This window comes from Hyla sarda, chromosome 5 (assembly GCF_029499605.1).
Source record: "Hyla sarda isolate aHylSar1 chromosome 5, aHylSar1.hap1, whole genome shotgun sequence".
Lineage (NCBI taxonomy): Eukaryota > Metazoa > Chordata > Amphibia > Anura > Hylidae > Hyla > Hyla sarda.
Genome location: NC_079193.1, coordinates 315,373,497 through 315,400,359, shown reverse-complemented (window position 1 = coordinate 315,400,359; position 26,863 = coordinate 315,373,497). Strand labels below are relative to the sequence as shown.

Here is a 26,863-nt window from a genome sequence, read left to right as displayed (position 1 = left end):
CTGCTGCGGACGAACTGTCCAACCAACAATTTCCAGCTGGATATTCTAGAAAAATTAAGCTGTGTGAACATACAGCAGCCTTAGTCTTGATGCCACATAGACATGTAAAAGAGCAGTGGGACAACGCTATCAGTTGGGGAGTGAACAGCAATGCCCTGCACTTCTTCAGGCTCATTCTCCTGATCCGTATGGGTCTCAGCATTGAATGATAGTGCCCATTTAAATCACTTTGTATGCCCCTTTAACTTGTTGAACTTCTAGAAACCCAATGGCCAAGAACTAGGAAATTTCTGCCCCTACAATAAATTGTTATACTATATTACACTTTATATCAGTGTCTCCCAACCTTCTTTTCTAGCTGTTGTAAACATGTGTCTATTGGAGGTATAACTTTGGAAAATTCCTTGACTTATACATTCAACATATAGTGGCATCTGTCATACATGGGATCCTATGATTAAAATAACGTATATCAAGAGGTGTAGGATTTTTACCGCATGCTTCTCATTTGTATAGCACAATTTTACAAGCAAATAAGACACAAGACACAATATAAACCATTAAAGGAGTAGTACAGCAAAAAATAACTTATCCCCTATCCAAAAGATAGGGGTTAAGTTACAGATCGCCGCAATCTCCTGAACGGGGCCCCGGCAGTCTGCCTGAAGATGCCGTTCCGACCTCCTCTGGAAGCTGCGTCCGACACACCCACACCATTTATCTCTATGGGATACATGGAGGGGGCGTGACGGCCAGCGCTCTATGCGGGGGTCAGCATGCCTCCTTCCAGCAGACTGCCGTTATATGGGATAAGTTCTTTTTCACTACACAGCTCCTTTAAATTAGATGCCAAAATGGCATCCATTTGGACCATGTTTGGTATTGATACATTTACTGTATAAGTTAGGACATTTCCACGTGAATATGATAACAGGTTCTGCTAAAGTAGGATCAAAAGAGTCTAAAGGGATACTGTAATTATATTAACTTTTAGTCTAAAAAAATCTAAAACAGATAATATACCGCGTTCTCCATTTTTAGACAGTTTTTGGCTCATTACAGGCCAATTCTGGCACACTGACCTGAGGGGAAGGCATAAGGGAAAACAGAGAAAATTAGGAAAAGTTCTGCTCAGAAATTCCGGAATTCTGCTGCACCGTGCATGCGGCAAAAAGTCAAATTCTGGATCATATTGTTCCTATGTGTGGATCATTGGTGTTTATTTTCTTCCTTTTTGTAATTTTGATATTTAAATGGGCACTGTCAGATATGAAAACTTTTGATATGTTATAAAGCATGTATAACCAATAGGTTTTGCAATTGCTTTCATTAGAAAATGTTCAGTATTTCATACAGAAAAAGCCAGTCAAACAACGGCGCCCCCTGTCTGCTTGGACACATACAAGTCCTGCTGTGTCCATGCATCATCACCTATGTCATGGACACACTTTCTTGATTGACAGCTGTGAGCGCAGGGCTCAGAGCTGGAGGAAAAATCCTCCCACTGTCATCTTGTGTCCCGCTACTGTCAGTGAGGACAAGCTGGGAGTTGTAGTTTTGCTAACGTTAGGGGAGATGTGAGCAGACAGCATACTGAGGGAGGGGGAGGAGACCTGCACAGTGAGGCCACACCCCCTCCCTTTGAGTAATAAAGTGACACATAAAAATTAGATTTACGTGGTCAGGAATAGGTACTGATTGATATATTAAAAATAATGTTTTTTTTTGTTGGATCTGACGGGTACGCTTTAAGAATAAAAAAATACATATAAAAATTCTGAAACAAGAAAGAAACGCCAGCGAGGTATAGCGGATCCCAGATTTATTAAATGGATAAAAACAGGAACGGTAAATACAGGGTTACGCGTTTCAGGCGTGTAACAGAACGCCCTTAGTCATACTGTATGACTATACTGTATGACTAAGGGCGTTCTGTTACACGCCTGAAACGCGTAACCCTGTATTTATCGTTCCTGTTTTTATCCATTTAATAAATCTGGGATCCGCTATACCTCACTGGCATTTCTTTCTTGTTTCTGCATTCGGTGCTGCCATACACCTGCCGTGCGTTGGTTTTGGGAGGATGGTCCGGTGGTAGCTGATCAGCTCGTACTTTACCTATATAAAAATTCTGGATTAGATTCATTCTTTTGGCGGAATCTGCCCGGATATGCATTGCTGTCTATTGAGATGTCACATGACCGTGAGGTCCTTATGCTGAAGTTGGTGCCAGGAATGTCTATCTCATAGTGTGAAACTGGCAAAAGAGTAATTGTGGAAGATAAACAAAGCGACTTGCTCTGAGAATCTTGTGCAAGTTTAACTGGCTTAGACTTGTACTACATTTTTATGTGCTTTAGACCAGTGTTCCGCAACCAGGGTGCCTCCAGCTGTTGCAAAACTACAACTCCCAGCATGCCCGGACAGCCAAAGGCTGTCCGGGCATGCTGGGAGTTGTAGTTTTGCAACAGCTGGAGGCACCCTGGTTGGGAAACACTGCTTTAGACACTTTTGCAACTTGTTTGACAAAAGGGATGTGGATGATCAGAAAGTGGGTGTGGTAACAATGAATGGGAAATGGCTTAAATGTGCCGAAGAATTGTTATGTTATGGATACATGGTCACACCTATCGAGAGCATGCCGTTACTTACCATCATATGTGTATGTATTGATGTTTCGGGGCTCAGAATGGAAACATGAGCAGATTAGAGAGAGCATAGACAGCTCCTTCATTTTTTCTTTGTAGGCTGGAAAAAAAAAAGAAAATAAAAGTTAAACATATGTAACATGATATCTCTTACATTTTACATATAGAATTTTTTGAATAAGTATTATAAAAGTGAAAACTGACAAAGGGCACACCTATAAATGCTACAGGAAAGCAGAGGTTAGGGCTCAAGGGCATATATTCATATTTACATGGGCATATATTCATATTTACATGGACATATATTCATATTTACATGGGCATATATTCATATTTACATGGGCATATATTCATATTTACATGGGCATATATTCATATTTACATGGGCATATATTCATATTTACATGGGCATATATTCATATTTACATGGACATATATTCATATTTACATGGGCATATATTCATATTTACATGGGCATATATTCATATTTACATGGACATATATTCATATTTACATGGGCATATATTCATATTTACATGGGCATATATTCATATTTACATGGGCATATATTCATATTTACATGGGCATATATTTATATTTACATGGGCATATATTCAAATTTACATGGGCATATATTCATGTTCACATGGGCATATATTCATATTTACATGGGCATATATTCATATTTACATGGGCATATATTCATGTTCATATGGGCATATATTCATATTTACATGGGCATATATTCATATTTACATGGACATATATTCATATTTACATGGGCATATATTCATATTTACATGGGCATATATTCATGTTCATATGGGCATATATTCATATTTACATGGGCATATATTCATATTTACATGGGCATATATTCATATTTACATGGGCATATATTTCTATTTACATGGGCATATATTCATATTTACATGGACATATATTCATATTTACATGGGCATATATTCATATTTACATGGGCATATATTCATATTTACATGGACATATATTCATATTTACATGGGCATATATTCATATTTACATGGGCATATATTCATGTTCATATGGGCATATATTCATATTTACATGGGCATATATTCATATTTACATGGGCATATATTCATATTTACATGGGCATATATTTATATTTACATGGGCATATATTCAAATTTACATGGGCATATATTCATGTTCACATGGGCATATATTCATATTTACATGGGCATATATTCATATTTACATGGGCATATATTCATGTTCATATGGGCATATATTCATATTTACATGGGCATATATTCATATTTACATGGACATATATTCATATTTACATGGGCATATATTCATATTTACATGGGCATATATTCATGTTCATATGGGCATATATTCATATTTACATGGGCATATATTCATATTTACATGGGCATATATTCATATTTACATGGGCATATATTTATATTTACATGGGCATATATTCAAATTTACATGGGCATATATTCATGTTCACATGGGCATATATTCATATTTACATGGGCATATATTCATATTTACATGGGCATATATTCATGTTCATATGGGCATATATTCATATTTACATGGGCATATATTCATATTTACATGGACATATATTCATATTTACATGGGCATATATTCATATTTACATGGGCATATATTCATGTTCATATGGGCATATATTCATATTTACATGGGCATATATTCATATTTACATGGGCATATATTCATATTTACATGGGCATATATTTATATTTACATGGGCATATATTCATATTTACATGGGCATATATTCATGTTCACATGGGCATATATTCATATTTACATGGGCATATATTCATATTTACATGGGCATATATTCATGTTCATATGGGCATATATTCATATTTACATGGGCATATATTCATATTTACATGGGCATATATTCATATTTACATGGGCATATATTCATATTTACATGGGCATATATTGATATTCACATGAGCATATATTCATATTTACATGAGCATATATTCATATTCACATGAGCATATATTCATATTTACATGGGCATATATTCATATTTACATGGGCATATATTCATATTTACATGGGCATATATTCATATTTACATGGACATATATTCATATTTACATGGGCATATATTCATATTTACATGGACATATATTCATATTCATATTTACATGGACATATATTCATATTTACATGGGCATATATTCATATTTACATGGGCATATATTCATATTCATATTTACATGGACATATATTCATATTCATATTCACATGAGCATGTATTCATATTTACATGGGCATATATTCATATTTACATGGGCATATATTCATATTCATATTTACATGGACATATATTCATATTCATATTCACATGAGCATATATTCATATTTACATGGGCATATATTCATATTTACATGGACATATATTCATATTTACATGGGCATATATTCATATTTACATGGGCATATATTTATATTTACATGGGCATATATTCATATTTACATGGGCATATATTTATATTTACATGGGCATATATTCATATTTACATGGACATATATTCATATTTACATGGACATATATTTATATTTACATGGGCATATATTCATATTTACATGGGCATATATTCATATTTACATGGACATATATTCATATTTACATGGGCATATATTCATATTTACATGGGCATATATTTATATTTACATGGGCATGTATTCATATTTACATGGGCATATATTCATATTTACATGGGCATATATTCATATTTACATGGACATATTCAGGATGTGGTTAACAATGATCCTGAATGTGACACCTATAGAAATCTATATATTCGATGACCTGAAACTTTTTCCAACCTATGTAGCTATATTGCACCATCTTGACACTGATTTTACGTAGAAGTACACCAATGGGGAAATTTATCAAAACCTGTGTATGGGAAGAGTGGTGCAGTTGCCCATAGCAACCAATTGGATTGCTACTTTCATTTTTAAAGAGGCCTGTAAAAAATGAAAGAAGCGACCTGATTGGTTGCTATGGGCAACTGCACCAGTCAGTGGTTATGGAGGCACCACACAACATTACATGGAGTAGCTAGAGCTATGTAATATTGGTCCCTTAGGCCAGTGTTTCCCAACCAGGGTGCCTCCAGCTGTTGCAAAACTACCACTCCCAGCATGCCTACATGGTTATGATGAAGTGCCTTAGGCACTCCATATAGTTCTATGCATGTGATAATTACCATGTACATGAAGCCTCAATTTAATAATGTAAAATACAAAACAGATATCATAAAATACATAAAAATATATGAAACATTTGATCCATGGAGTTTTACAAACCACATCGGTGACATATCACTGAATAGCTGACATGACATTTTGACGGACTTGATGAAGATCAAAGAAAAAGATGCCTATTTGTAAGTTTTTTCTTTATTAGTTTATTACCATTGATGATCCTTTGACTCGGCATCTATGGTGTTGAGAGGGGGAGGGTTCTCAGTACCCCTGCCTAACACTGCATGCTATTCTGTAGTCTATGATCTATCAGTACACCCAGATCGTTCTCTACCAGTGACTCTCCCTGTTTCATTTCCCCCTTAGGCTGCATTAAAGGGGTTCTCCGGTGCTTAACCCCTTAAGGACCCGGGCTTTTTCCGTTTTTTCATTTTCAATTTTTCCTCCTTAACTTTAAAAAATCATAACTCTTAAAAATTTTCACCTAAAATTATATATAATGGCTTAATTTTTGCGTCACTAATTCTACTTTGTAATGACATTAGTCATTCTACCCAAAAATCTATGGTGAAACAGGAAAAAAAATCAATGTGCGACAAAATTGATGAAAAAACACTATTTTGTAAGTTTTGGGGGCTTCTATTTTTACGCAGTACATTTTTTGTCAAAAATGATACCTTATCTTTATTCTGTAGGTCCATACGGTTAAAATGATAACCTACTTGTATAGGTTTGAATTTGTATCACTTCCGAAAAAAATCATGAATACATGCAGGAAAATTTATACGTTTAAAATGGTCATCTTTTGACCCCTATAACTTTTTTATTTTTCTGTGTTCAGGGCGCTTTGAGGACTAATTTTTTGCGCCGTCATCTGAAGTTTTTAGCGTTACCATTTTTGTTCTGATCAGACTTTTTGATCACTTTTTATTCACTTTTTTGTGGTATAAAAAGTGATCAAAAATGCGCTATTTTGGACTTTGGAATTTTTTTGCGCGTACGCCATTGAACGAGCGGTTTAAAAAGCGGTATATTTTTATAAATCGGACATTTCCGCACGCGGTGATACCACATATGTTTATTTTTATTATTATTTACATAATGTTTTTTTTAATTTTGGAAATGCCGGGTGATTTAAACTTTTATTAGGGGAAGGGATAATTGAAAGGGTTAATGATTTTTTTACACTTTTCTTATGCAACATTATAGCTCCCATAAGGGGCTATAACATTGCATTTACTAATCTTTTACACTGATTGATCCATCTCCATAGGAATGGATCAATCAGTGTTTTCGGCGATTGAATGCTCAAGCCTGGATCTCAGGCTTGAAGCATTCATTCAGCGATCGGACAGCACAGGAGAAGGTAAGAGACCTTCCTCCTGTGCTACAGCTGTTCGGGATGCCGCGATTATACCGCGGCGATCCCGAACAGCTCCCTGAGCTAGCCGGGCACTTTTACTTTTGTTTTTAGCAGCGCGGCTCAGCTTTGAGCGCGCGGCTAAAGGGTTAATAGCGCGCGGCACAGCGATCAATGCCGCGCGCTATTAGAGGCGGGTCCCGGCTTCACTATGACGCCGGGCCCGCCGCGATATGATGCAGGGTTACCGTGTGACCCCGCGTTATATCGCAGGACCGGGACCCATGACGTATGCATACGTCATGGGTCCTTAAGAGGTTAAACATCTTATCCCCTATCCAAAGGATAGAGGATAAGATGTCTGATCGCGGGAGTCCCGCCTCTGGGGACCCCCGGGATCATGCACGCGGCACCCCGTTTGTAATCAGTCCCCGGAGCGTGTTCGCTCCGGGACTGATTACCGGCGACTACAGGGCGGGCAGCGTGTGACGTCACGCCTGCGCCGGCATGTGACTTCACGCTCCGCCCCTCAATGCAAGCCTATGGGAGGGGGCATGATAGCTATCACGCCCCCTCCCGTAGGCTTGCATATCGGGGCGGAGCGTGATGTCACACGCCGGCATGATGTCACACACTGCCCGCCCTGTAGTCACCCGTAATCAGACCCCGAGCGAACACGCTCCGGGGACTGATTACAAACGGGGTGCCGCGTGCATGATCCCGGGGGTCCCCAGCGGCGGGTCTCCCGCGATCAGGCATCTTATCCCCTATCCTTTGGATAGGGGATAAGATGTTTAAGCACCGGATAACCCCTCTAACATCACAATTTAGGGGCATGGCAGCCAGATCCAGCAGGAAAATTTGAAAACCAGCTTTTGCCACATTCTATTCATTTAGATGGAGTCAGCTAGTGTCTCCGGTCTGCTCATTTTTAAACCATATCAGTTTTTGTTGCCAGACTAAAACTGCAGCAGACCAAGGTTTTCAGTCCAGTGACAAAAACTAATACGATCCAAAAACACTGACTCCATCAGGCTCATTCAAATGAATGGATCAGGCGGGGATACAGCAGCAGGCGATTTTCGAATTCTTCCGCTGGATTTGGCTGCTATGTTGCTAAATCGTGATGTGAACGCAGCAGAAGACATATGGTGCATACAGGCTTTTTGTACCAATTACATTGAAGAGGTATTCCTTTCTGGAAAAGAGGCCCTCCAGCCTGCTTTTGACTACTAAAGATGGTCAGGAAGCTGAAGACAGCAAAGCTGGGCTGCCAAGCAATTTGTGCAACATCCATTGACTTTAATCAGCATTGCATGCACATTGCATCACAAGCTATGCCCACTATTTCATTTTTTTTCAGCTTAGCTGTTTTTGGAGTGATGTCAGAGGACTCCACCTATTTTGTTGCTAGAAGTCAATGTATTGTTGGATATTTATGAAACTGCCCAATGCAACCAATCACAGTACAGTCTTTATTCTCCACTCTCCTTTTGGGGAAAAAAAAAGCTGCATTCTGATTGGTTGCTGTGAGCAACATGTTTTTCTTTTAAATTAATTTAATAAATCTTCCCCATAATAATAACAATAATAATAATCATCATCATCAGCCCTTACATTGTTATCAAGGCCATGTTTGCAGCTCATGTTGCCCTGGGCCCTAGGACTGAATACACCCTATTAGGGTGATCCACATATGTGCAGATTGGTTTACAAATATGCAGCAAAAAACGCATGCAGATTTTGTTGCAGAATGATCATGGATCTCATCTATACACAGAAAGCGATGAAATCAATCACAAATGGACAACATCATGGGCGGCTGCAAATCTTCAGGTATATTTAGTAATACATATGACCCATGCGGATTCAACCAGAGGGGAAAATTGATTCAATTGCCCCTTTTGGTTGAATGTATATAGATTAGAAATGCTGCTAAATTTACTTGTATGAAAAGTATTTATCATTATATTTTTTACTCACTGAAGTGTTGCCCCCCCCCCCCCAGCACTACTGCACACATTTTGTATATTGTCATGTATCAAAAGAGGCATGGACTCAAGGGACAGGGACATAATACTCCCCCTTTATAAAGTATTGGTACGGCCTTACCTGGAATATGCTGTTCAGTTTTGGGCACCTGTCCATAAAAGGGACACTGCAGAGTTGGAAAGGGTGCAGAGACGAGCGACTAAACTAATATGGGGCATGGAACATCTTAGCTATGAGGAGCGATTAAAGGAGTTACAATTGTTTAGTCTTGAGAAGAGACGTTTAAGGGGGGATATGATAAACGTATATAAGTATATTAATGGCCCATACAAAAAATATGGAGAAAAACTGTTCCAGGTTAAACCCCCCCAAAGGACGAGGAGGCACTCCCTCCATCTGGAGAAGAAAAAGTTTAGTCTCAAGGGGCGACACACCTTCTTTACCGTGAGGACTGTGAATTTATGGAACGGTCTACCTCAGGAACTGGTCACAGCAGGAACAATTAACAGCTTTAAAACAGGATTAGATACATTCATGGAACAAAATAACATTAATGCTTATGAAGAAATATAAAATCCCATCCCTTCCCCAATATCGCGCACACCCCTACCCCTTAATTCCCTGGTTGAACTTGATGGACATATGTCTTTTTTCGACCGTACTAACTATGTAACTATGTAACTATGTAACATTGGGCAGCTATTGTGATATTAGTACAAATTTTGGGGGGAAATGAATTCAATCATCGCAACCATACAAATACACTCTTTTATCTTTAGGAAACAATTTCTTATTCATGTATACCTTGATCAATTGGACATTTAATTTCTTGTGTTATACCACCAAATATATTGAATTATTATAAAACCTATACACTTAGTAATCATTTTTAATTTTTTTTTATTGTTTTTTTATTTGTTTTCTTAATGCAAAATGAAGCAACTTTCTACATAGTCTTCTTTAGGCTGGATTTACATTTGCATCGTTACATTTGCATTAGATTCTACTTAGAGAAAGATAAGATAAATCCGTCACAAGGACTTTCAGCTCTTTCAGTGTCAGGGCATGTTCATACATCATATTTTTAGACTCGGATTTATGTGAAAAATTGTATATATTTTGCTGTCATGGATACAGATTACCATATATTCAATGGGTCTAATCAGCAGCTGGCACTTTCCCAAGTCATACGGTTGTAATAAGTCACTCATTACTTATTCTGATGTACGGAGTATGCACGCTTAAAACATGTGCCGCAATTCATGATGTAACAATGTGGCAGGCATTGCAGCATTGTCAGCTGTCATTTTGGTGTGTGATGAGCACCACAATGATCATCAAAACACTAGCCTTCAAGCAAGGAGGGGGTTATTTATTAGCTGAAAAAATCCTTGGAAGGCAGCTAATACAGACTGTAGATAGAGAGAAGAGCAGATACAAGGCAGTCTGAAGAGAATCGCATAGGAAGTATATAGAGAATAAAGAGCTGAAACAGCAAACTGCAGGGGCTTTAAATGTTGTTTGCACCATAATAAGCTTCTCCCCCCTGAGGAAGCTAATTGAATGAAACTTACATTGGGGTGCTCCACATATCCTGTCTGCATTGACGATTGTCATTTTTACATTGTTTTTGTATGTTTTCCGAGTGTGACCGCACAGCCGTGTCGCCCAGCTCCTGGTTTGGGGCGAGGCCACTGCTGTGGGGATCCACTTGGATAAATTACTTATGTTTTTTAAGTTAAGTTTACAGGTATCCTTTGCATTTATATCTGTGCGACTTATTCCCTTTACGAATAAGTGGCCAATATCTGTTGCCACAACATAGACATAGAGATTTTTACATACAATTGCTTTCATCTGCTGCTTCACATGTATATGTGTATTATTTTGTGAATGTTTGCTCCTTAAAGGATATAGATGATACATGTGCAATAGGTATGCCAGCTGGCAACTAGTACTGGTGGGACTTGTGGGGCATTTCTTTCTGTGAATTCATCTTCCATTTTTTGTTCCAATAAATTGACATGACATTTTTGCAAAAAATTCTGTCTGTGCTAATTCTTTCGTGTATTGCATTTACTGTATATGGTCACAGTCATAATTTAGGTACCCCATTTCTTTTTGGTACTATAATAAAAACAAGGCAATGCAAGAATAAAAAAGCCATTATTAATGCAATATCCTGGCACCTGTCTATAAGCTGCTGATGTGTATAGTGTGTAGCTCGGCTGTAGATTAACACCTGTCAATTTATTCTTATTTAGGCATTGTGAGTTTAACTTGTGTAATATACTATATTGCTTTCACACTGCTTTACATGTGCACACAATGAGGTGTACAGTAGTGCAATGGTTAACTTTCTCTGTACTGCTACCACTGTTGGATATTATAAATGTGTATGAGAAGTGGGTCACATGACCTCTCCTTAGACAGGCTTTTGCCTAGAAGCCTTTAGAATGTTCTGAGGGAGGAGTCCCTAAGTTCAATATCTCCCCATAGTGTTTAACCTCTTCAGAACACAGGGCGTATGGATACGCCCTGCATTCCGAGTCCTTAAGGACCGAGGGCGTATCCATACGCCCGTGGGAAATCCGGTCCCCACCGCTAGCCGGTTGGGGACCGGAGCCGGATGCCTGCTGAAATAATTCAGCAGGCACCCTTGCACATCGCCCAGGGGGGTCCTGAGACCCCCCCATGTCGGCGATCGGAGAAAATCGCATGTCAATTCAGACATGCGATTTTCTCCAATTCCGGGCTGATCGGGTCTCTGGTGACCCGATCACCCGGAAAATAGGGCTGATCGGAGTTGTCAGCAACACCCCCGATCAGCCTAAGGGATAGGAGTGAGATCGCAAAGCTGCGATCTACTCCTATCCCCTGCCATTACTCAGAACGGAGTTCTGACCAATGGCAGCGCAGGACAGGGGGTTGCCATGGCAACCCCCCATTCTGCCCGCCCCTGGGTGTTGAGGGGCTCTGGGAAGAAGATGGAGGCCGTACCTGCAGGAGAAGATGCCTGGGGACCTGGGATCTTCGCTGGAGCCTGCAGGATCCTGATCAGGTAGGGAATCGACAGTGGGGGGGGGGGGGGGGGGGGATTGAAAGTGAAAGTAAATAGATCTTTACTGTGGCAACCACTAGGGGGGCCAAACTGCAACTCCCAGCATGCCCAGAGAGCCAAAGGCTGTCTGGGCATGCTGGGAGTTGTAGTTTTGCAACATCTGGAGGGTCACAGTTTGGAGACCACTGTTACAGTGGTGCCCAAACAGTAGCCCTCCAGATGTTGCCAAACTACAACTCTCAGCATGCCTCAACTGCCCAGGCATGCTGGGAGTTGTAGTTCTGTAACATCTGTCCCTTCAGATTTAGCAATTTTCATGACATTTTTGAAAATTGCTGCTCTACTTTGAAGCCCTCTCATTTTTTCAAAAAGCAAAAATATGTCCATTTTATGATGCCAACATAAAGTGGACATATTGTACTTGTGAAGAAAAATAACATTTATTTGGAAAATCCATTTTCCTTACAAGCAGAGAGCTTCAAAGTTAGAAAAATGCTAAATTTTCAAAATTTTCATGAAATTTTGGGATTTTTCACCAAAAAAGGATGCAATTAACGCCGAAAATTTACCACCAAAATAAAGTAGAATATGTCCCGAAAAAACAATCTCAGAATCAGAATATTTGGTAAAAGCGTTTTCACGTTATTAATTTGTAAAGTGACGGTGGTCAGAATTGCGAAAAAGGGCTCAGTCCTTAAGGTGAAAAAGGGCTGCGTCCTTAAGGGGTTAAACCAGTCTAAACAAGTCACTTAGCCTAGCTCACTTTAATCCTGTTTAACTGGAATCAGCTGTGGGTTGGTCACAGTAAACCAGAGCAATATGTGCTGTTAAGGAGGTGTAGTTACTTAGACCTTTCTACAGTCCATGCTAAAGGAGTGTCCATTCTACATTTGTATTTCTTCACCAAAATGGAGAATAGATTATAAGCCAGAAGAGATGGATGCTGTACAAGGGTTCTTCTGCTGCCTCCTGACTCTTTGTGGGTTTCCTGCCAGAGTCAGTGCCACATGCCTTACATGTCACAACCTTTTCTTCTTAAATCTTGCGACAGTGGATCATAATACAACTAACTGTGGGTCTTCTACATATATACCCCAATAAACCAAGCTGTGAATGCCACTTTCAATAGAGTTAGCCTTAATGGATTGTATATACTAAGGACTTACTAAATTATTCCTACCAACAAAACTACTACAAGGATTGTGCCCACATCATACATTGAAACCAAAGACTGTGTAAACTCATCATCACCTTGTGCTGTAAATAGACTGTGTGAACCCAAAGGATGAGCCCAAAGGATTCTTTAAGTAAAGTTTGTTCCTTGATCTAAGTTTACACCTGTCTGGTTCAAGTCATTTGCACTTTCCATCACAGGCACATCTACACCCAGACACTTACGCCATTATGTGCCTTGGGGTCATGTACTACCCTTGTATGTGCAAATCCTCATAGACAAAAGTTACTGAGACCACAGGAGAACACTCATGGTTTAGCCAGACCTACAATGCATCAGTGATACCATAGACTCTTCTAGGCATTATATTACCGCCCCCCCCCAGCTGACCCTGCACTACTACTGCACTACTACTTCCATCCACCTCGTAGTCCCCACATCAATGCTGATATGTCTGAAGAAAGTTCAGAATCACTACCTCCTGCATCTGAACTGACCTACTTAAAAACAACAAAATTATAGGAAAATGATGAAGGAGATGAGGAGATGTCTTTGATTTGCATTTTCTGTGTGTATGTGTGTGTGTATATATATATATATATATATATATATATATATATATATATATTATACTTTAGCTACATTGAACCTGTCAACAAGCATACTAGCTTCTGCAGACATACCTATCTGTCTTTTTATCTAATCTTTGACATTCGTAGAACCTTCAGAAATCTCCCAACATTCCTTGCTTGCTAGGAACTAAGCTAAACTTTTAGGGGTGTGTCTGACAACAAATTTGTAGTCAGCTTCCAGCAACAACCATCAGAATAGAAAATGCAGGCTGTAACTCTGGATTGTTGTATGGGATGTAATGCACTAAATGTACAAACTCAGCTATTTCTCAGCTTTTATCCAACAAACAAAAAGATGAGGGTCTATCACCGCTAATACTATTTATAGAGAAAGTCCTCCCATATATATGGCGTGTAGCAAAAGTACTTTTACGTGAGGTATATCAGAGCTAAGGAGTTGCTCTTATCCAGGAAAGAAGTATACTGGCAATTGCAAGTCATGTAAGAGATAGAAGAATTCTGCACTCACCGCAGGCTCTGTAGCAAATTTCAAAATGTATTCGGCATGTAGAAAGTCCAACGATACAGGTACACAGGCAGGTGGTGGAACAGGTGAGGCTGGCGGCGTTCACAGGTGCGGCAACATGTTTCACGCACTACGGTGTACTATAGTACAATCACTTATGAACTCCTTATTCCACTCTGCACTACACTCCTTTCCACTCCTTATTCCACTCTGCACTCCGCAGGCTCTGTAGCAATTTTCACAGTGGCGGGAACATGTTTCACGCACTATGGCGCTTTGTCTGGCCCATACGACAGCATGTTTTATGCACTTAGGTGCTTCGTCTGGCCCGTACGGGCCAGGCGAAGCACCGTAGTGCATAAAACATGTTTCTGGATGGGTTCATAAGTGGATGTACTATTGGGTTCATAAGTGGATGTACTATTTATTTTATGAGAAACAATAACATACAGCAGCGCCACTAGTAACCTGAGAGCACTGCAGCAGGAAAGTGACACTGCCGTAATGTAAAAAAGTGGAAGACTACTTTGGGGTGGTAGTTGGACCAGAAAATACTTTGATGTACATTCACAGACTAATATAGACAAATATATATATATATATATATATATATTTGTGTATGTTATACAGGTTTAAGTTGTTTGTATTAATATTTATGTTGTTTATCATTGTAAAGTTTTATATTTTTGAATTAAAAATCTACAAAAAAAATACTGAAGATTCTTAAAACTTATTGTGAAAAAATATTTCACATAGGAGAGAAGCGACTTTATTTATTCTACAATTCTGCTTATTTGGTCCTGGCTTTTTAAAGGTGCAGGTTATTTGTCCCAATAGTCCTAATTTACTGGATCAGGCTGGAAATATCATTTGGCTGACCTTTTAGATTTTCCTAGCTGGATTTATAAGCTTTTAGTGAACACTGATCTCTAAAGTGTTAAAGTGGTTAAAAAATGAAATGAATTTTAAAGAGGAAATTAACATAAAATAATGAAAGTGTAACATTAAGGATTCCTGTAATCAGCAGAAATATATTGTGCCCTAAATTTAATTGTAATATTGGCTAGGCAAGAAGACAGAAAAAGACTGCATATTAATGACAGCCTGGATTACTTGTTATGATTTAAGCTGCTAGCAGTAGACAGATGGAATACATATTAGTGCAGTATTTGGCAGAGCGCCTTTACCCTATAATTATCTATCCAAAAAACTGCACCGCTCGGTGCGCCATCTGTAGGGTGAGCCGTACATGTTATATACTGACAGATTGTTTCATCACTAATTAATCAATCCCACCAGTCTTCACCTCGTCTTCTGTACAGCGCCAGTAATGTGGTATTAGAAAAACAAAAATAGTAAATGTTTAGATGGACCAGTAGACGGCACTAACATTATAGACCCTTTGTTCTCATTTATTGTTTTGTTGGCACCAGTAAAGTGAAAAAAGGTGCGAATGATGGTACATTTGATGGCACTTGCCAGTTTTGAAAATTTCGAAGAAAAATGAGTGTGGATATGATGGAAGAAAGGGCATTGGCTACAAATTTGAGAACGATTTAATAATCCTAAAGCTATAACAATTGGCGCAAATCTGTTTTTTAGAATAATGTATGAAATGGCAGACTTCATAAATGTAGTCACTGTTCTTACTGAGCACAAGAAACAGGGAAAACAGTGCAAAACATTAAACCTTAAGTCTACATGTAGAGGTACTATAACATTGGTGGTTTGTAAGTGTCCCTTTACCATTATTACACTATTATACTATTAGTATAGTTTTATATACTATAGTATTATATACTATGATTTGTGTGACCCAAATGTTTCTAATATAAGGGATGAATATCCCTTTTACAATAAATGGTGTATGCTAAAAAGGTATTGTGGTGTCTATGAGGTGGTTAACGTGAAATTAATCTTTTCTTGACACCAGGGCACCGTTAGCCTATATACAGTCCAAGGTTTGAGACAGCTTCTCCAGGGCCAGGCATTTGGCAATAAATACTCCGATACAAGGTTACAGATAACTGTCTTTACAGAGGCAGGATAGATGGTAATTTCTTTACAGCATAGATTGGTTCAAAGGGAGGTGCAAAGAAAACCTTGGAAGCCTATCACCTTGCTGGGACTTGTAGTTGTTTGTGCTGTGCTGTATGTTGACTGACTTGTCATGAATGGCAACTCACACTGACTTTTGTGGTGCCGACTGACTGACTGACTGAAGACTAATGCTTTTCTTCCCCAGGGTTTAGTGCTTACCGCTAGGCTTTGACGTTCACCTGAGCGTGGGAGATTTTCCTTAGAAGATGCGTGGATGCAGGATTAGACTTCTGATTAGCTTAAGGCCTCCTCTGAACACCTCACACACCTCTTTCTGACCTCTCCACACTGTTCCTCAACATAACTGAACAATCTCTCTCCCCCCCCCCACACTATATACAGGGCAATTTGGAGGATTCCCATTGGGGCAGACAGGTCACCTGATCCACTCTTCACCTTCTTTGCTAACAGACTTAAAGAAACAGTAACATAGAAAATTCTAGAATAACAAAAATGGCATAACAATACTGTATAACATATTAAGTCCTGAGTAGTGGGTCACTGAGGGCATCTGCCTGATAGGATGGGCAGGATATGGTATTCCGTACTGGGTCACCACAGTATTCTAACCTCTCCCCTTTATTTTATTGACCATAGTCCCCTACTGACTACATTTGGTCTGTTATACTAAACAATACTTTATTATTGTGGGAATCAAAGTGTGGTCTGCTGCACTTTCGAAACCAGCAAAAGAAACTTTACATCAGGAAAGTAGACTAAATATTGTCACTAGTGGACTATGTTCGGTTTATTAAATAAAGGGCCAGTTTGGGTATGCCATGCAATACTTTGGGGTACCTTAAAAAAATTTTACCTTCCAAAACATCATGTGACTGGGGCCTAAAAAAATCTATTTAAAATAATTTTTATAAAATAATAGTCCCACCAGATCCACTTAGATAATCAAAATGTATTTATTTATGTATTTATTTAGGGAAGATGAGCTTTGCTTTAGGCAAACATCTGATACTTTATGCTAAATACACCACTAGTGTTTACAAGTATTTGGGAAGAATGAATTCAGATGCTAAATAAAGGAATCTTTAAAGGGGTACTCTGGTGCTTAGACATCTTATCCCCTATCCAAAGGATAGGGGATAAGATGCCTGATCGCGGGAGTCCCGCAGCTGGGGACCCCCGGGATCTTGCACACGGCACCCGTTTGTAATCAGTCCCCGGAGCGTGTTCGCTTCAGGCCTGATTACCGGCGACCACACGGCCGGCAGCGTGTGACGTCACTCTTCCGCCCCCGTGTGATGTCACGCTCCGCCCCTCAATGCAAGCCTACGGGAGGGGGCGTGACAGCTATCACGCCCCCTCCTGTAGGTCGCCGGTAATCAGATCAGGAGCGCACATGCTCCGGGGACTGATTACAAACGGGGTGCCGCGTGCAAGTTCCCGGGGGTCCCCAGCGGCGGGACTCCCGCGATCAAGCATCTTATCCCCTATCCTTTGGATAGGGGATAAGATGTCTAAGCACCGGAGAACCCCTTTAAGAGATTAACAGTTTTCCTCACAAGTGATATATTATTAAGAGATAAAGTAACATTCTAAGGCTAGGTTCACACTGCGGAATCTCCAGGCAGAATATTTCCGCCCGGAGACTTTGAGTGTGGCCAGCGCTGACTGAATCAGTCGGTGCTAGGACCGTGCGGACACTGCAGTCTCCAATAGACTGCAATGTGTTCCGCAAGTATTTCCGCCTGAAGAATGAGCAATGCCATTCTTCTGGCGGAAATTTTATAGCAGATTTTCCGGTCACAGATTCCGCTTCACAAAATTTGAAGTGTGAATTTGTGAACGGAAACCCATTCACCATAATATACATTTTAGGAAGCCGAATTTCTGCCTGCAATTTCAAAGCGGAATTGTAGGCGGAAATTCCTTAGTGTGAACCTAGCCTTATTCTATTGTATAAATGGAGTGCAGTCGTACCAAGCTGTAGGTATTCTCTTATGCGGCAGAATATCTGCAAAAGGGTATGTTCAAATATACAGAATCTGTTGCATATTTTGTTGCATATTTCCTGCAGTTGAATTTACTACCCATTAAAGTGAATGGCAGCAGAAAATATTCAGTAGATCCTGTACTTGTTAACATATTCTTATACTACATGTGCATGAACATATCAAGACCTGTTTAAAACTGGTGGCCTGCAGAGGTTCAGTATGGTCCTGTATAACAGAGACTCATAATAAGAGCACTGACCTTCGAGGAGCACTCTAATTGTTTTTATATGTTATACTGCATTTATTTTAGTACAGTATTCCATAAACCCATCAGAAATTTTTTCAAAAATCCCACATAATACACCCAGGCATAAATTTTATATGCCAGGAATTTGTGAACAGAATTAGTGAACGGAAAATCTGCTTGAAAATTTCCACCTGGAAAAAAAAAAATTTCACTTCCCGCCTGATAGATTCGTAGGAGAAAAAAACTAAAACATTTACACCGGCAATCTGTACATGCGGCACACAGGGTGCAATATCTGTGCACTAAAGCTTTGAGACACGCCCCTGGCTCACACAGCAGGCTGATTGACAAGCCAGGAGCCTGCAAAGAGCCCTGCTTGTCCTCACTGCACAATGTCCTGCTTGTCCTCAGTGTACAGAGCCCTGCTTATCCTCAGTGCACGGAGCCCTGCTTGTCCTCAGTGCACAGAGCCCTACTTGTCCATAGTATACAGAGCCCTGCTTGTCCTCAGTGTTCAGAGCCCTGCTTGTCCTCAGTGCACGGAGCCCTGCTTGTCCACAGTATACAGAGCCCTGCTTGTCCTCAGTGTACAGAGCCCTTCTTGTCCTCAGTGAACAGAGCCCTGCTTGTCCTCAGTGTTCAGAGCCCTGCTTGTCCTCACTGCACAGAGCCCTGCTTGTCCTCAGTGCACAGAGCCCTGCTTGTCCTCAGTGCACAGAGCCCTGCTTGTCCTCACCGCACAGAGCCCTGCTTGTCCTCACGGCACAGAGCCCTGCTTGTCCTTACTGCACAGAACCCTGCTTTTCATTAGTGTACAGAGCCCTGCTTGGCCTTAGTGCACAGAGCCCTGCTTGTACTTGATGCACAGAGCCCTGCTTGTCCTCAGTGTACAGAGCCCTGCTTATCCTTGGTGCACAGAGCCCTGCTTGTCATCAGTGCACAGAGCCCTGCTTGTCCTCACTACGTAGAACCCTGCTTGTCCTCACTGAACAAAGCCCTGCTTGTCCTCAGTGCACAGAGCCCTGCTTTTCCTCAGTGTACAGAACCCTGCTTTTCCTCACTGAACAGAGCCCTGCTTATCCTAGGTGTACAGAACCCTGCTTTTCCTCACTGAACAGAGCCCTGCTTATCCTAGGTGAACAGAGCCCTGCTTTTCCTCAGTGTAAAGAGCCCTGCTTGTCCTCAGTGCACAGAGCCCTGCTTGTACTCAGTGCACAGTGCACAGAGCCCTGCTTGTCCTCACTGCACAGAGCCCTGCTTGTCCTCACTGCACAGAGCCCTGCTTGCCATCATTACACAGAGCCCTGCTTGTCCTCACTGCACAGAGCCCTGCTTGTCCTCAGTGTACAGAACCCTTCTTGTCCTCTCTGCACAGAGCCCTGCTTGTCCTCACTGCACAGAGCCCTGCTTGTCCTCACTGAACAGAGCCCTGCTTGTCCTCAGGGCACAGAGCCCTGCTTTTCCTCAGTGTACAGAGCCCTGCTTGTCATCACTGAACAGAGCTCTGCTTGTCCTAGGGGCACAGAGCCCTGCTTTTCCTCAGAGTACAGAGCCCTGCTTGTCCTCAGTGTACAGAGCCCTGCTTGTCCTCAGTGTACAGAGCCCTGCTTGTCCTCACTGCACAGAGCCCTGCTTGCCCTCATTGCACAGAGCCCTGCTTGTCCTCACTGCACAGAGCCCTGCTTTTCCTCAGTATACAGAGCCCTGCTTGTCCTCTCTGCACAGTGCCCTGCTTGTCCTCTCTGCACAGTGCCCTGCTTGTCCTCACTGCACAGAGCCCTGCTTGTCCTCACTGAACAGAGCCCTGCTTGTCCTCAGTGTACAGAACCCTTCTTGTCCTCTCTGCACAGAGCCCTGCTTGTCCTCACTGCACAGAGCCCTGCTTGTCCTCACTGAACAGAGCCCTGCTTGTCCTCAGGGCACAGAGCCCTGCTTTTCCTCAGTGTACAGGGCCCTGCTTGTCATCACTGAACAGAGCTCTGCTTGTCCTAGGGGCACAGAGCCCTGCTTTTCCTCAGAGTACAGAGCCCTGCTTGTCCTCAGTGTACAGAGCCCTGCTTGTCCTCAGTGTACAGAGCCCTGCTTGTCCTCACTGCACAGAGCCCTGCTTGCCCTCATTGCACAGATCCCTGCTTGTCCTCACTGCACAGAGCCCTGCTTTTCCTCAGTATACAGAGCCCTGCTTGTCCTCTCTGCACAGTGCCCTGCTTGTCCTCTCTGCACAGTGCCCTGCTTGTCCTCACTGCACAGAGCCCTGCTTGTCCTCACTGAACAGAGCCCTGCTTGTCCTCAGTGCACAGAGCCCTGATTTTCCTCAATGTACAGAACCCTGCTTGTCATTACTAAACAGAACTCTGATTGTCCTAGGTGCACAGAGCCCTGTGTGATAGCCTAGGGGATGTAGGGTACGGGGAGTTTAGCTGTGCTGTAATTAAAGGGTGCTTGTTAACCCTTGCTGTTCGTGATGCCAAGGTGTCGGCTCCTCAATAATGCTTGTCCTACCGCCACCCTTCCCAAGAGCGATAGGGAGGTAGATAATAATAGATTGTCCACAACCGGAGAGTTTTCTGAAACAGTATTAACTTTTACTGAAGGTTTTCTGCAAGCTTCAATAACATAACAGTCTTTAAGCATAACAACGGCTTTCCTTGGAGATTGACAAAGGTTGGGACTTTAGCATTTAGAGTCTTTTAGTACTCTGCGTTGTTTCACTGAATTTAGGGGATTTAGTTGCGGTCCAGTAGTCACGCTAGCATTAGCGGGGATTTAGATTTGAACTCACGGTTTTGGTTCAGCTGAGGTCGGCAGGTTTTTGAGGCCTAGCGGGTCTTTGAAAGTTGCGTAGCACCGTCCTGTTAGTCCGGCATCCACGAGAGCAGCAACCCAAGAGAGCGATAATTGGACGCAGCTCCCTTATATGGGCAGGGGCTGGATTAACGCTAATTGGTCCATATAGATGTCAATCACCATTACAAAGGTTTGGGGGTAACACATGACCAAAGGACCTCCAAAGGTCCTGCAACATACCATAGAGGTTATTAGCATGGTCACATGACCGAAGGTCCTGCGATGCCGAACAAGGTAAGCACTATACATTACTATAGAATATATACTATTATTAAATATATACGCATATATTGTTATTAGAGATAGACTTGAGGAGAGGCGACTAGGGGCTGTCCCACCTGAGGAACCCTACTTGAATGTAGTTACTTTGACTTTGGGGACCTCTACACTAGGTACGGTATGCAATACTGTACCGGGAAACCACACCTGCATTTCCTCAGTGTACAGAGCGCTGCTTGTCCTCAGTGTACAGAGCCCTGCTTGTCCTCAGTGCACAGAGCCCTGCTTGTCCTTACTGCACAGAGTCCTGCTTGTCCTCACTACACAAAGCCCTGCTTTTCATCAGTGTACAGAGCCCTGCTTGTCCTCAGTGTACAGAGCCCTGCTTGTCCTCAATGCACAGAGCCCTGCTTTTCCTCAGTGTACAGAGCCCTGCTTGTCCTCACTGAACAGAGTCCTGCTTTTCCTCAGTGTACAGAGCCCTGCTTGTCCTCAGTGTACAGAGCCCTGCTTTTCCTCAGTGTACAGAGCCCTGCTTGTCCTCAGTGTACAGAGCCCTGCTTTTCCTCAGTGTACAGAGCCCTGCTTGTCATCAGTGTACAGAGCCCTGCTTGTCCTCAGTGTACAGAGCCCTGCTTGTCATCAGTGCACAGAGCCCGGCTTTTCCTCACTGTACAGAGCCCTGCTTGTCCTCAGTGTACAGAGCCCTGCTTGTCTTCAGTGTTCAGAGCCCTGCTTGTCATCAGTGTACAGACCCCTGCTTGTCCTCACTGTACAGCGCTTTGCTTATCCTCACTGCACAGAGTCCTGCTTGTCCTAAGTGCCCAGAGCGCAGCTTGTCCTCAGTGTACAGATCCCTGCTTGTCCTCAGTGTACAGAGCCCTGCTTGTCCTCAGTGCACAGAGCCCTGCTTTGTCCTTAGTGTACAGAGCCCTGCTTGTCCTCAGTGCACAGAGTCCTGCTTGTCCCCACTACACAGAGCCCTGCTTTTCATCAGTGTACAGAGCCCTGCTTGTCCTCGGTATACAGAGCCCTGCTTTTCCTCAGTGTACAGAGCCCTGCTTGTCCTCAGTGTACAGAGCCCTGCTTGTCCTCAGTGTACAGAGCCCTGCTTGTCATCAGTGCACAGAGCCCTTCTTTTCCTCACTGTGCAGAGCCCTGCTTGTCCTCAGTGTACAGAGCCCTGCTTGTCCTCAGTGTTCAGAGCCCTTCTTGTCATCAGTGTACAGACCCCTGCTTGTCCTCACTGAAAAGAGCCCTGCTTGTCCTCAGTTTACAGAGCCCTGCTTGTCCTCAGTGTACAGAGCCCTGCTTGTCATCAGTGCACAGAGCCCTGCTTTTCCTCACTGTACAGAGCCCTGCTTGTCCTCAGTGTACATAGCCCTGCTTGTCCTCAGTGTTCAGAGCCCTGCTTGTCATCAGTGTACAGACCCCTGCTTGTCCTCACTGTACAGAGCTCTGCTTATCCTCACTGCACAGAGCCCTGCTTGTCCTAAGTGCCCAGAGTGCTGCTTGTCCTCAGTGTACAGATCCCTGCTTGTCCTCAGTGCACAGAGCCCTGCTTTGTCCTCAGTATACAGAGCCCTGCTTGTCCTCAATGAACAGAGCCCTGCTTGTCCTCACTGCAAAGAGCCCTGCTTGTCCTCACTGAAAAGAGCCCTGCTTGTCCTCATTGCAATGAGGCCTGCTTGTCCTCACTGCCTAGAGCCCTGCTTGTCCCACCCATAATTCCTGTATGGAGGGACAGCTTTATTTCACCCAAAATATAAACATTTTTTGACCAATGTATATTACAAATATACATATACTGGTATTAGCTACGTTATATAACATGTTTTTGCAAATGATGGGTACGCTTCCATGTTCCCTGTAGAGGTGCTGTAGGAAAATTGAACATTGGGTATTAAATGCCCAGGACTTTTTTTTTTTTTATAAAAATAAACGCTACCTATACTATCCTAATAATAAAGGTGGCTGATGAAAATACGTCATGCCCCAGATAACACACAGAAATGGGGCTGTGAGTGACAGAAAGCTCCAACCAAACTGTTGACGTACTTCTCACTTTATGAGTGAACACCTAGTGTGGTCCATATGTTCCCTTCCGCTCACAGGGTAAAGCGTCATCTGGTGAAATCTTCCATTATCAGTTCACTGTATACAATGCTGTAGTTAAATTCGGTGTAGTGATAAAATATGTCAAATACGCATCTTCCCTGGGTTAGAATGAACTGATTATTTTGGGTTAATTTTCAAGGAGGTTCTTCACAGACCAACATCTGTGGTATAAATCCTTTCACACAGGGAATGAAATGAACTAAAGGCTTCTAAAGCGGCATCCATTACACGCATTCATTTATAGTAATAAGGCAATAATTATCCTGTGTAAACTCAAAAAAGCACATTGCTGTTCTGTACAGATGCAACAAGAAGTTCTTAGGCCCAAAATGAAAAACCTGTAACAGAGTCCACATCACACATCATTCATCATTGGACAGATTGGGCAGAAGAAGCTTTGGGCCTCCTTAGGCTCCAAGACGCAGTCTGCAATCTCTACATCCCCTATAGTTACACCTCATGGCTCTTTATAACACGGTGCAATATGTATGATATCTCTGGTGGTAAACCCTTAGGATTACATGATTAAACAAGAGGTTTTTTAGGGCCCCTTTAGACAGGACAATGGTTTCCTGAGCCTTCGCAACGCTCTACCAATCGTGTGGGCCATTAATTACACCTAATGATGACTTTATTGGTCACACAAAAGTTGCGTTCAGCAGACAAATATGTGTTTGTTCCTTTTTAGGAATGATCATTAATACGAATACTTGCCCATGTAAAAGTACCTTTACCGATGCAACTGGACTGGAAATATCTGGATAAAGAAAAGGGGTTTTCTCCTCAAAGGCAATTCAACTCTTTTTGAAGGCAAACCCTTTTATGATGGCCTCTGGGGTGACCAGCTAACGCCCCCCCCCCCCAAGAGTCCTGCTGATGATGCCCTCAGCAACCTGCTATTGTTGCTAGGGGAGAAGGCACAACCAACCAGGAATTTCCCCTGAAGCAAAGGAGAAATGTTCAGTGCTCAATGTGTAGTGTTCAGTGGAGGTCAATCAGATTTAAAGGGGTATTCTGGGCAAAAACATCTTATCCCCTATTGAAAGGATAGGGGATAAGATGTCTGATCGCGGGGGGCCCGCAGCTGGGACCCCCCGCAATCTCCCTGCAGCAGCACGCATTCTATGCGTAGCTGCATCTGAAGTTTCGGAAACCTCGGGGCTTCCGAGACGGGGACGTGACGTCACACCACGCCCCCTCCATTCATTTCTATGGGAGGGGGCGTAACCGCCGCAATGCCCCCTCCCATAGACATGAATGGAGGTGGCGTAGCGTGACCTGACGTCCCCGTCTCGGAAGCCCGGAGATTTCCGAAACTTCAGACGCAGCTACGCATAGAATGCAGGCTTCTGCAGGGAGATCGCGGGAGTCCCAGCGGCAGGCCCCCCACGATCTGACATCTTATCCCCTATCCTTTCGATAGGGGATAAGATGTTTTTGCCTGGAATACCCCTTTAAAGAATACAAAGACGACAGAAGGGGAGCCACCCATACAGACATGTCAGGCAAAAGAAAGAGTGGATTGCACAAGCTCAAACCTTAACCAATCACCAATATATAGGGAATTAAATCAGCAGAATTATCTCAATGGTTTAAGCGTTTGAAGAGGTTTCTATAAGCAGACATATATGATATGTATAAGCATTTTCTACAGTTCTTTTCAGTAAGAAGAAATTATTTTTAGTACAATGGGATCTCAGTAGTTTCCACAACTATATACTGATCACATTGATCTATTCTTACATAAGGTGGTCTATGAGACATCCGAGGCTTTCAGCTGCTGCATGTCTCTATCATATTCACACCTACAAATGAATACTTTTCAGGGCGGCAAGTTGCCGAATTTAAATATTTGTATTCATTATTTTATTGAATATAAACAAATGCAAAAAATGTATACATACATACAGAAAGAATAAAGTGCGACTTATTTAATTTCTTATTCACAATACGGATATGTGGCTATGTTGCTTCTGGTGGGTATGTGGCTATGTTGCTTCTGGTGGGTATGTGGCTATGTTGCTTCTGGTGGGTATGTGGCTATGTTTCTTCTGGTGGGTATGTGGCTATGTTTCTTCTGGTGGGTATGTGGCTATGTTGCTTTTGGTGAATATGTGGCTATGTTGCTTCTGGTGGGTATGTGGCTATGTTGCTTTTGGTGAACATGTGGCTATGTTGCTTCTGGTGGGTATGTGGCTATGTTGCTTCTGGTGGGTATGTGGCTATGTTGCTTCAGGTGGGTATGTGGCTATGTTGCTTTTGGTGAATATGTGGCAATGTTGCTTCTGGTGGGAATGTGGCTATGTTGCTTATGGTGGGTATGTGGCTATGTTGCTTCTGGTGGGTATGTGGCTATGTTGCTTCTGGTGGGTATGTCACTTGTGAAGAATGAATTATTTTGATGAGGTGTCATCTACCATTGTAATTCTGTGCTGTGATGATAATAAGAAAACTGATGGGAAATGATATCTACAGAGCAGTGTCAGCTTACTATGAGGTTCAATGGCCAGAAAAATGCAAGATATTTGGATTTCTCTTAAATATAGATGGTGACATGAACATTTAAAAAATTAAATTATCATTACATCAGGACCTGTGGTTGGTCTGAAAAATAGAATTCTTATATTAAAATGTAGCTTCAGGGGCCAAGACCAATGGTGTTTTAAATTTCTTGCTATGCCCCTCTGGTTCCGGTGACATAGAAATGTTAAAATTTTATTGACTATTTTTAACTTTTCTCTGAATTGACAAATGGGCGGGAACTTTATTGTAAAATCTTTTAAACCAGA

General features: G+C 41.9%; 1 protein-coding gene across 2 annotated transcripts in view; it reads right to left on the bottom strand.

Moving 5' to 3' along the window:
• STMN2 (stathmin 2) overlaps positions 1 to 26,863 on the bottom strand; it is a 53,686-nt gene that overhangs the window by 10,877 nt on the left and 15,946 nt on the right. For both annotated transcript variants that reach the window (XR_008844275.1, XM_056522210.1), the window contains exon 2: positions 2,653 to 2,748. Coding sequence is in view for 1 of the 2 variants with exons in the window: in XM_056522210.1 (XP_056378185.1) it covers positions 2,653 to 2,748 (96 nt within the window). In the remaining variant the exon portion in view is untranslated. The remainder of the gene's footprint in view (positions 1 to 2,652; positions 2,749 to 26,863) is intronic.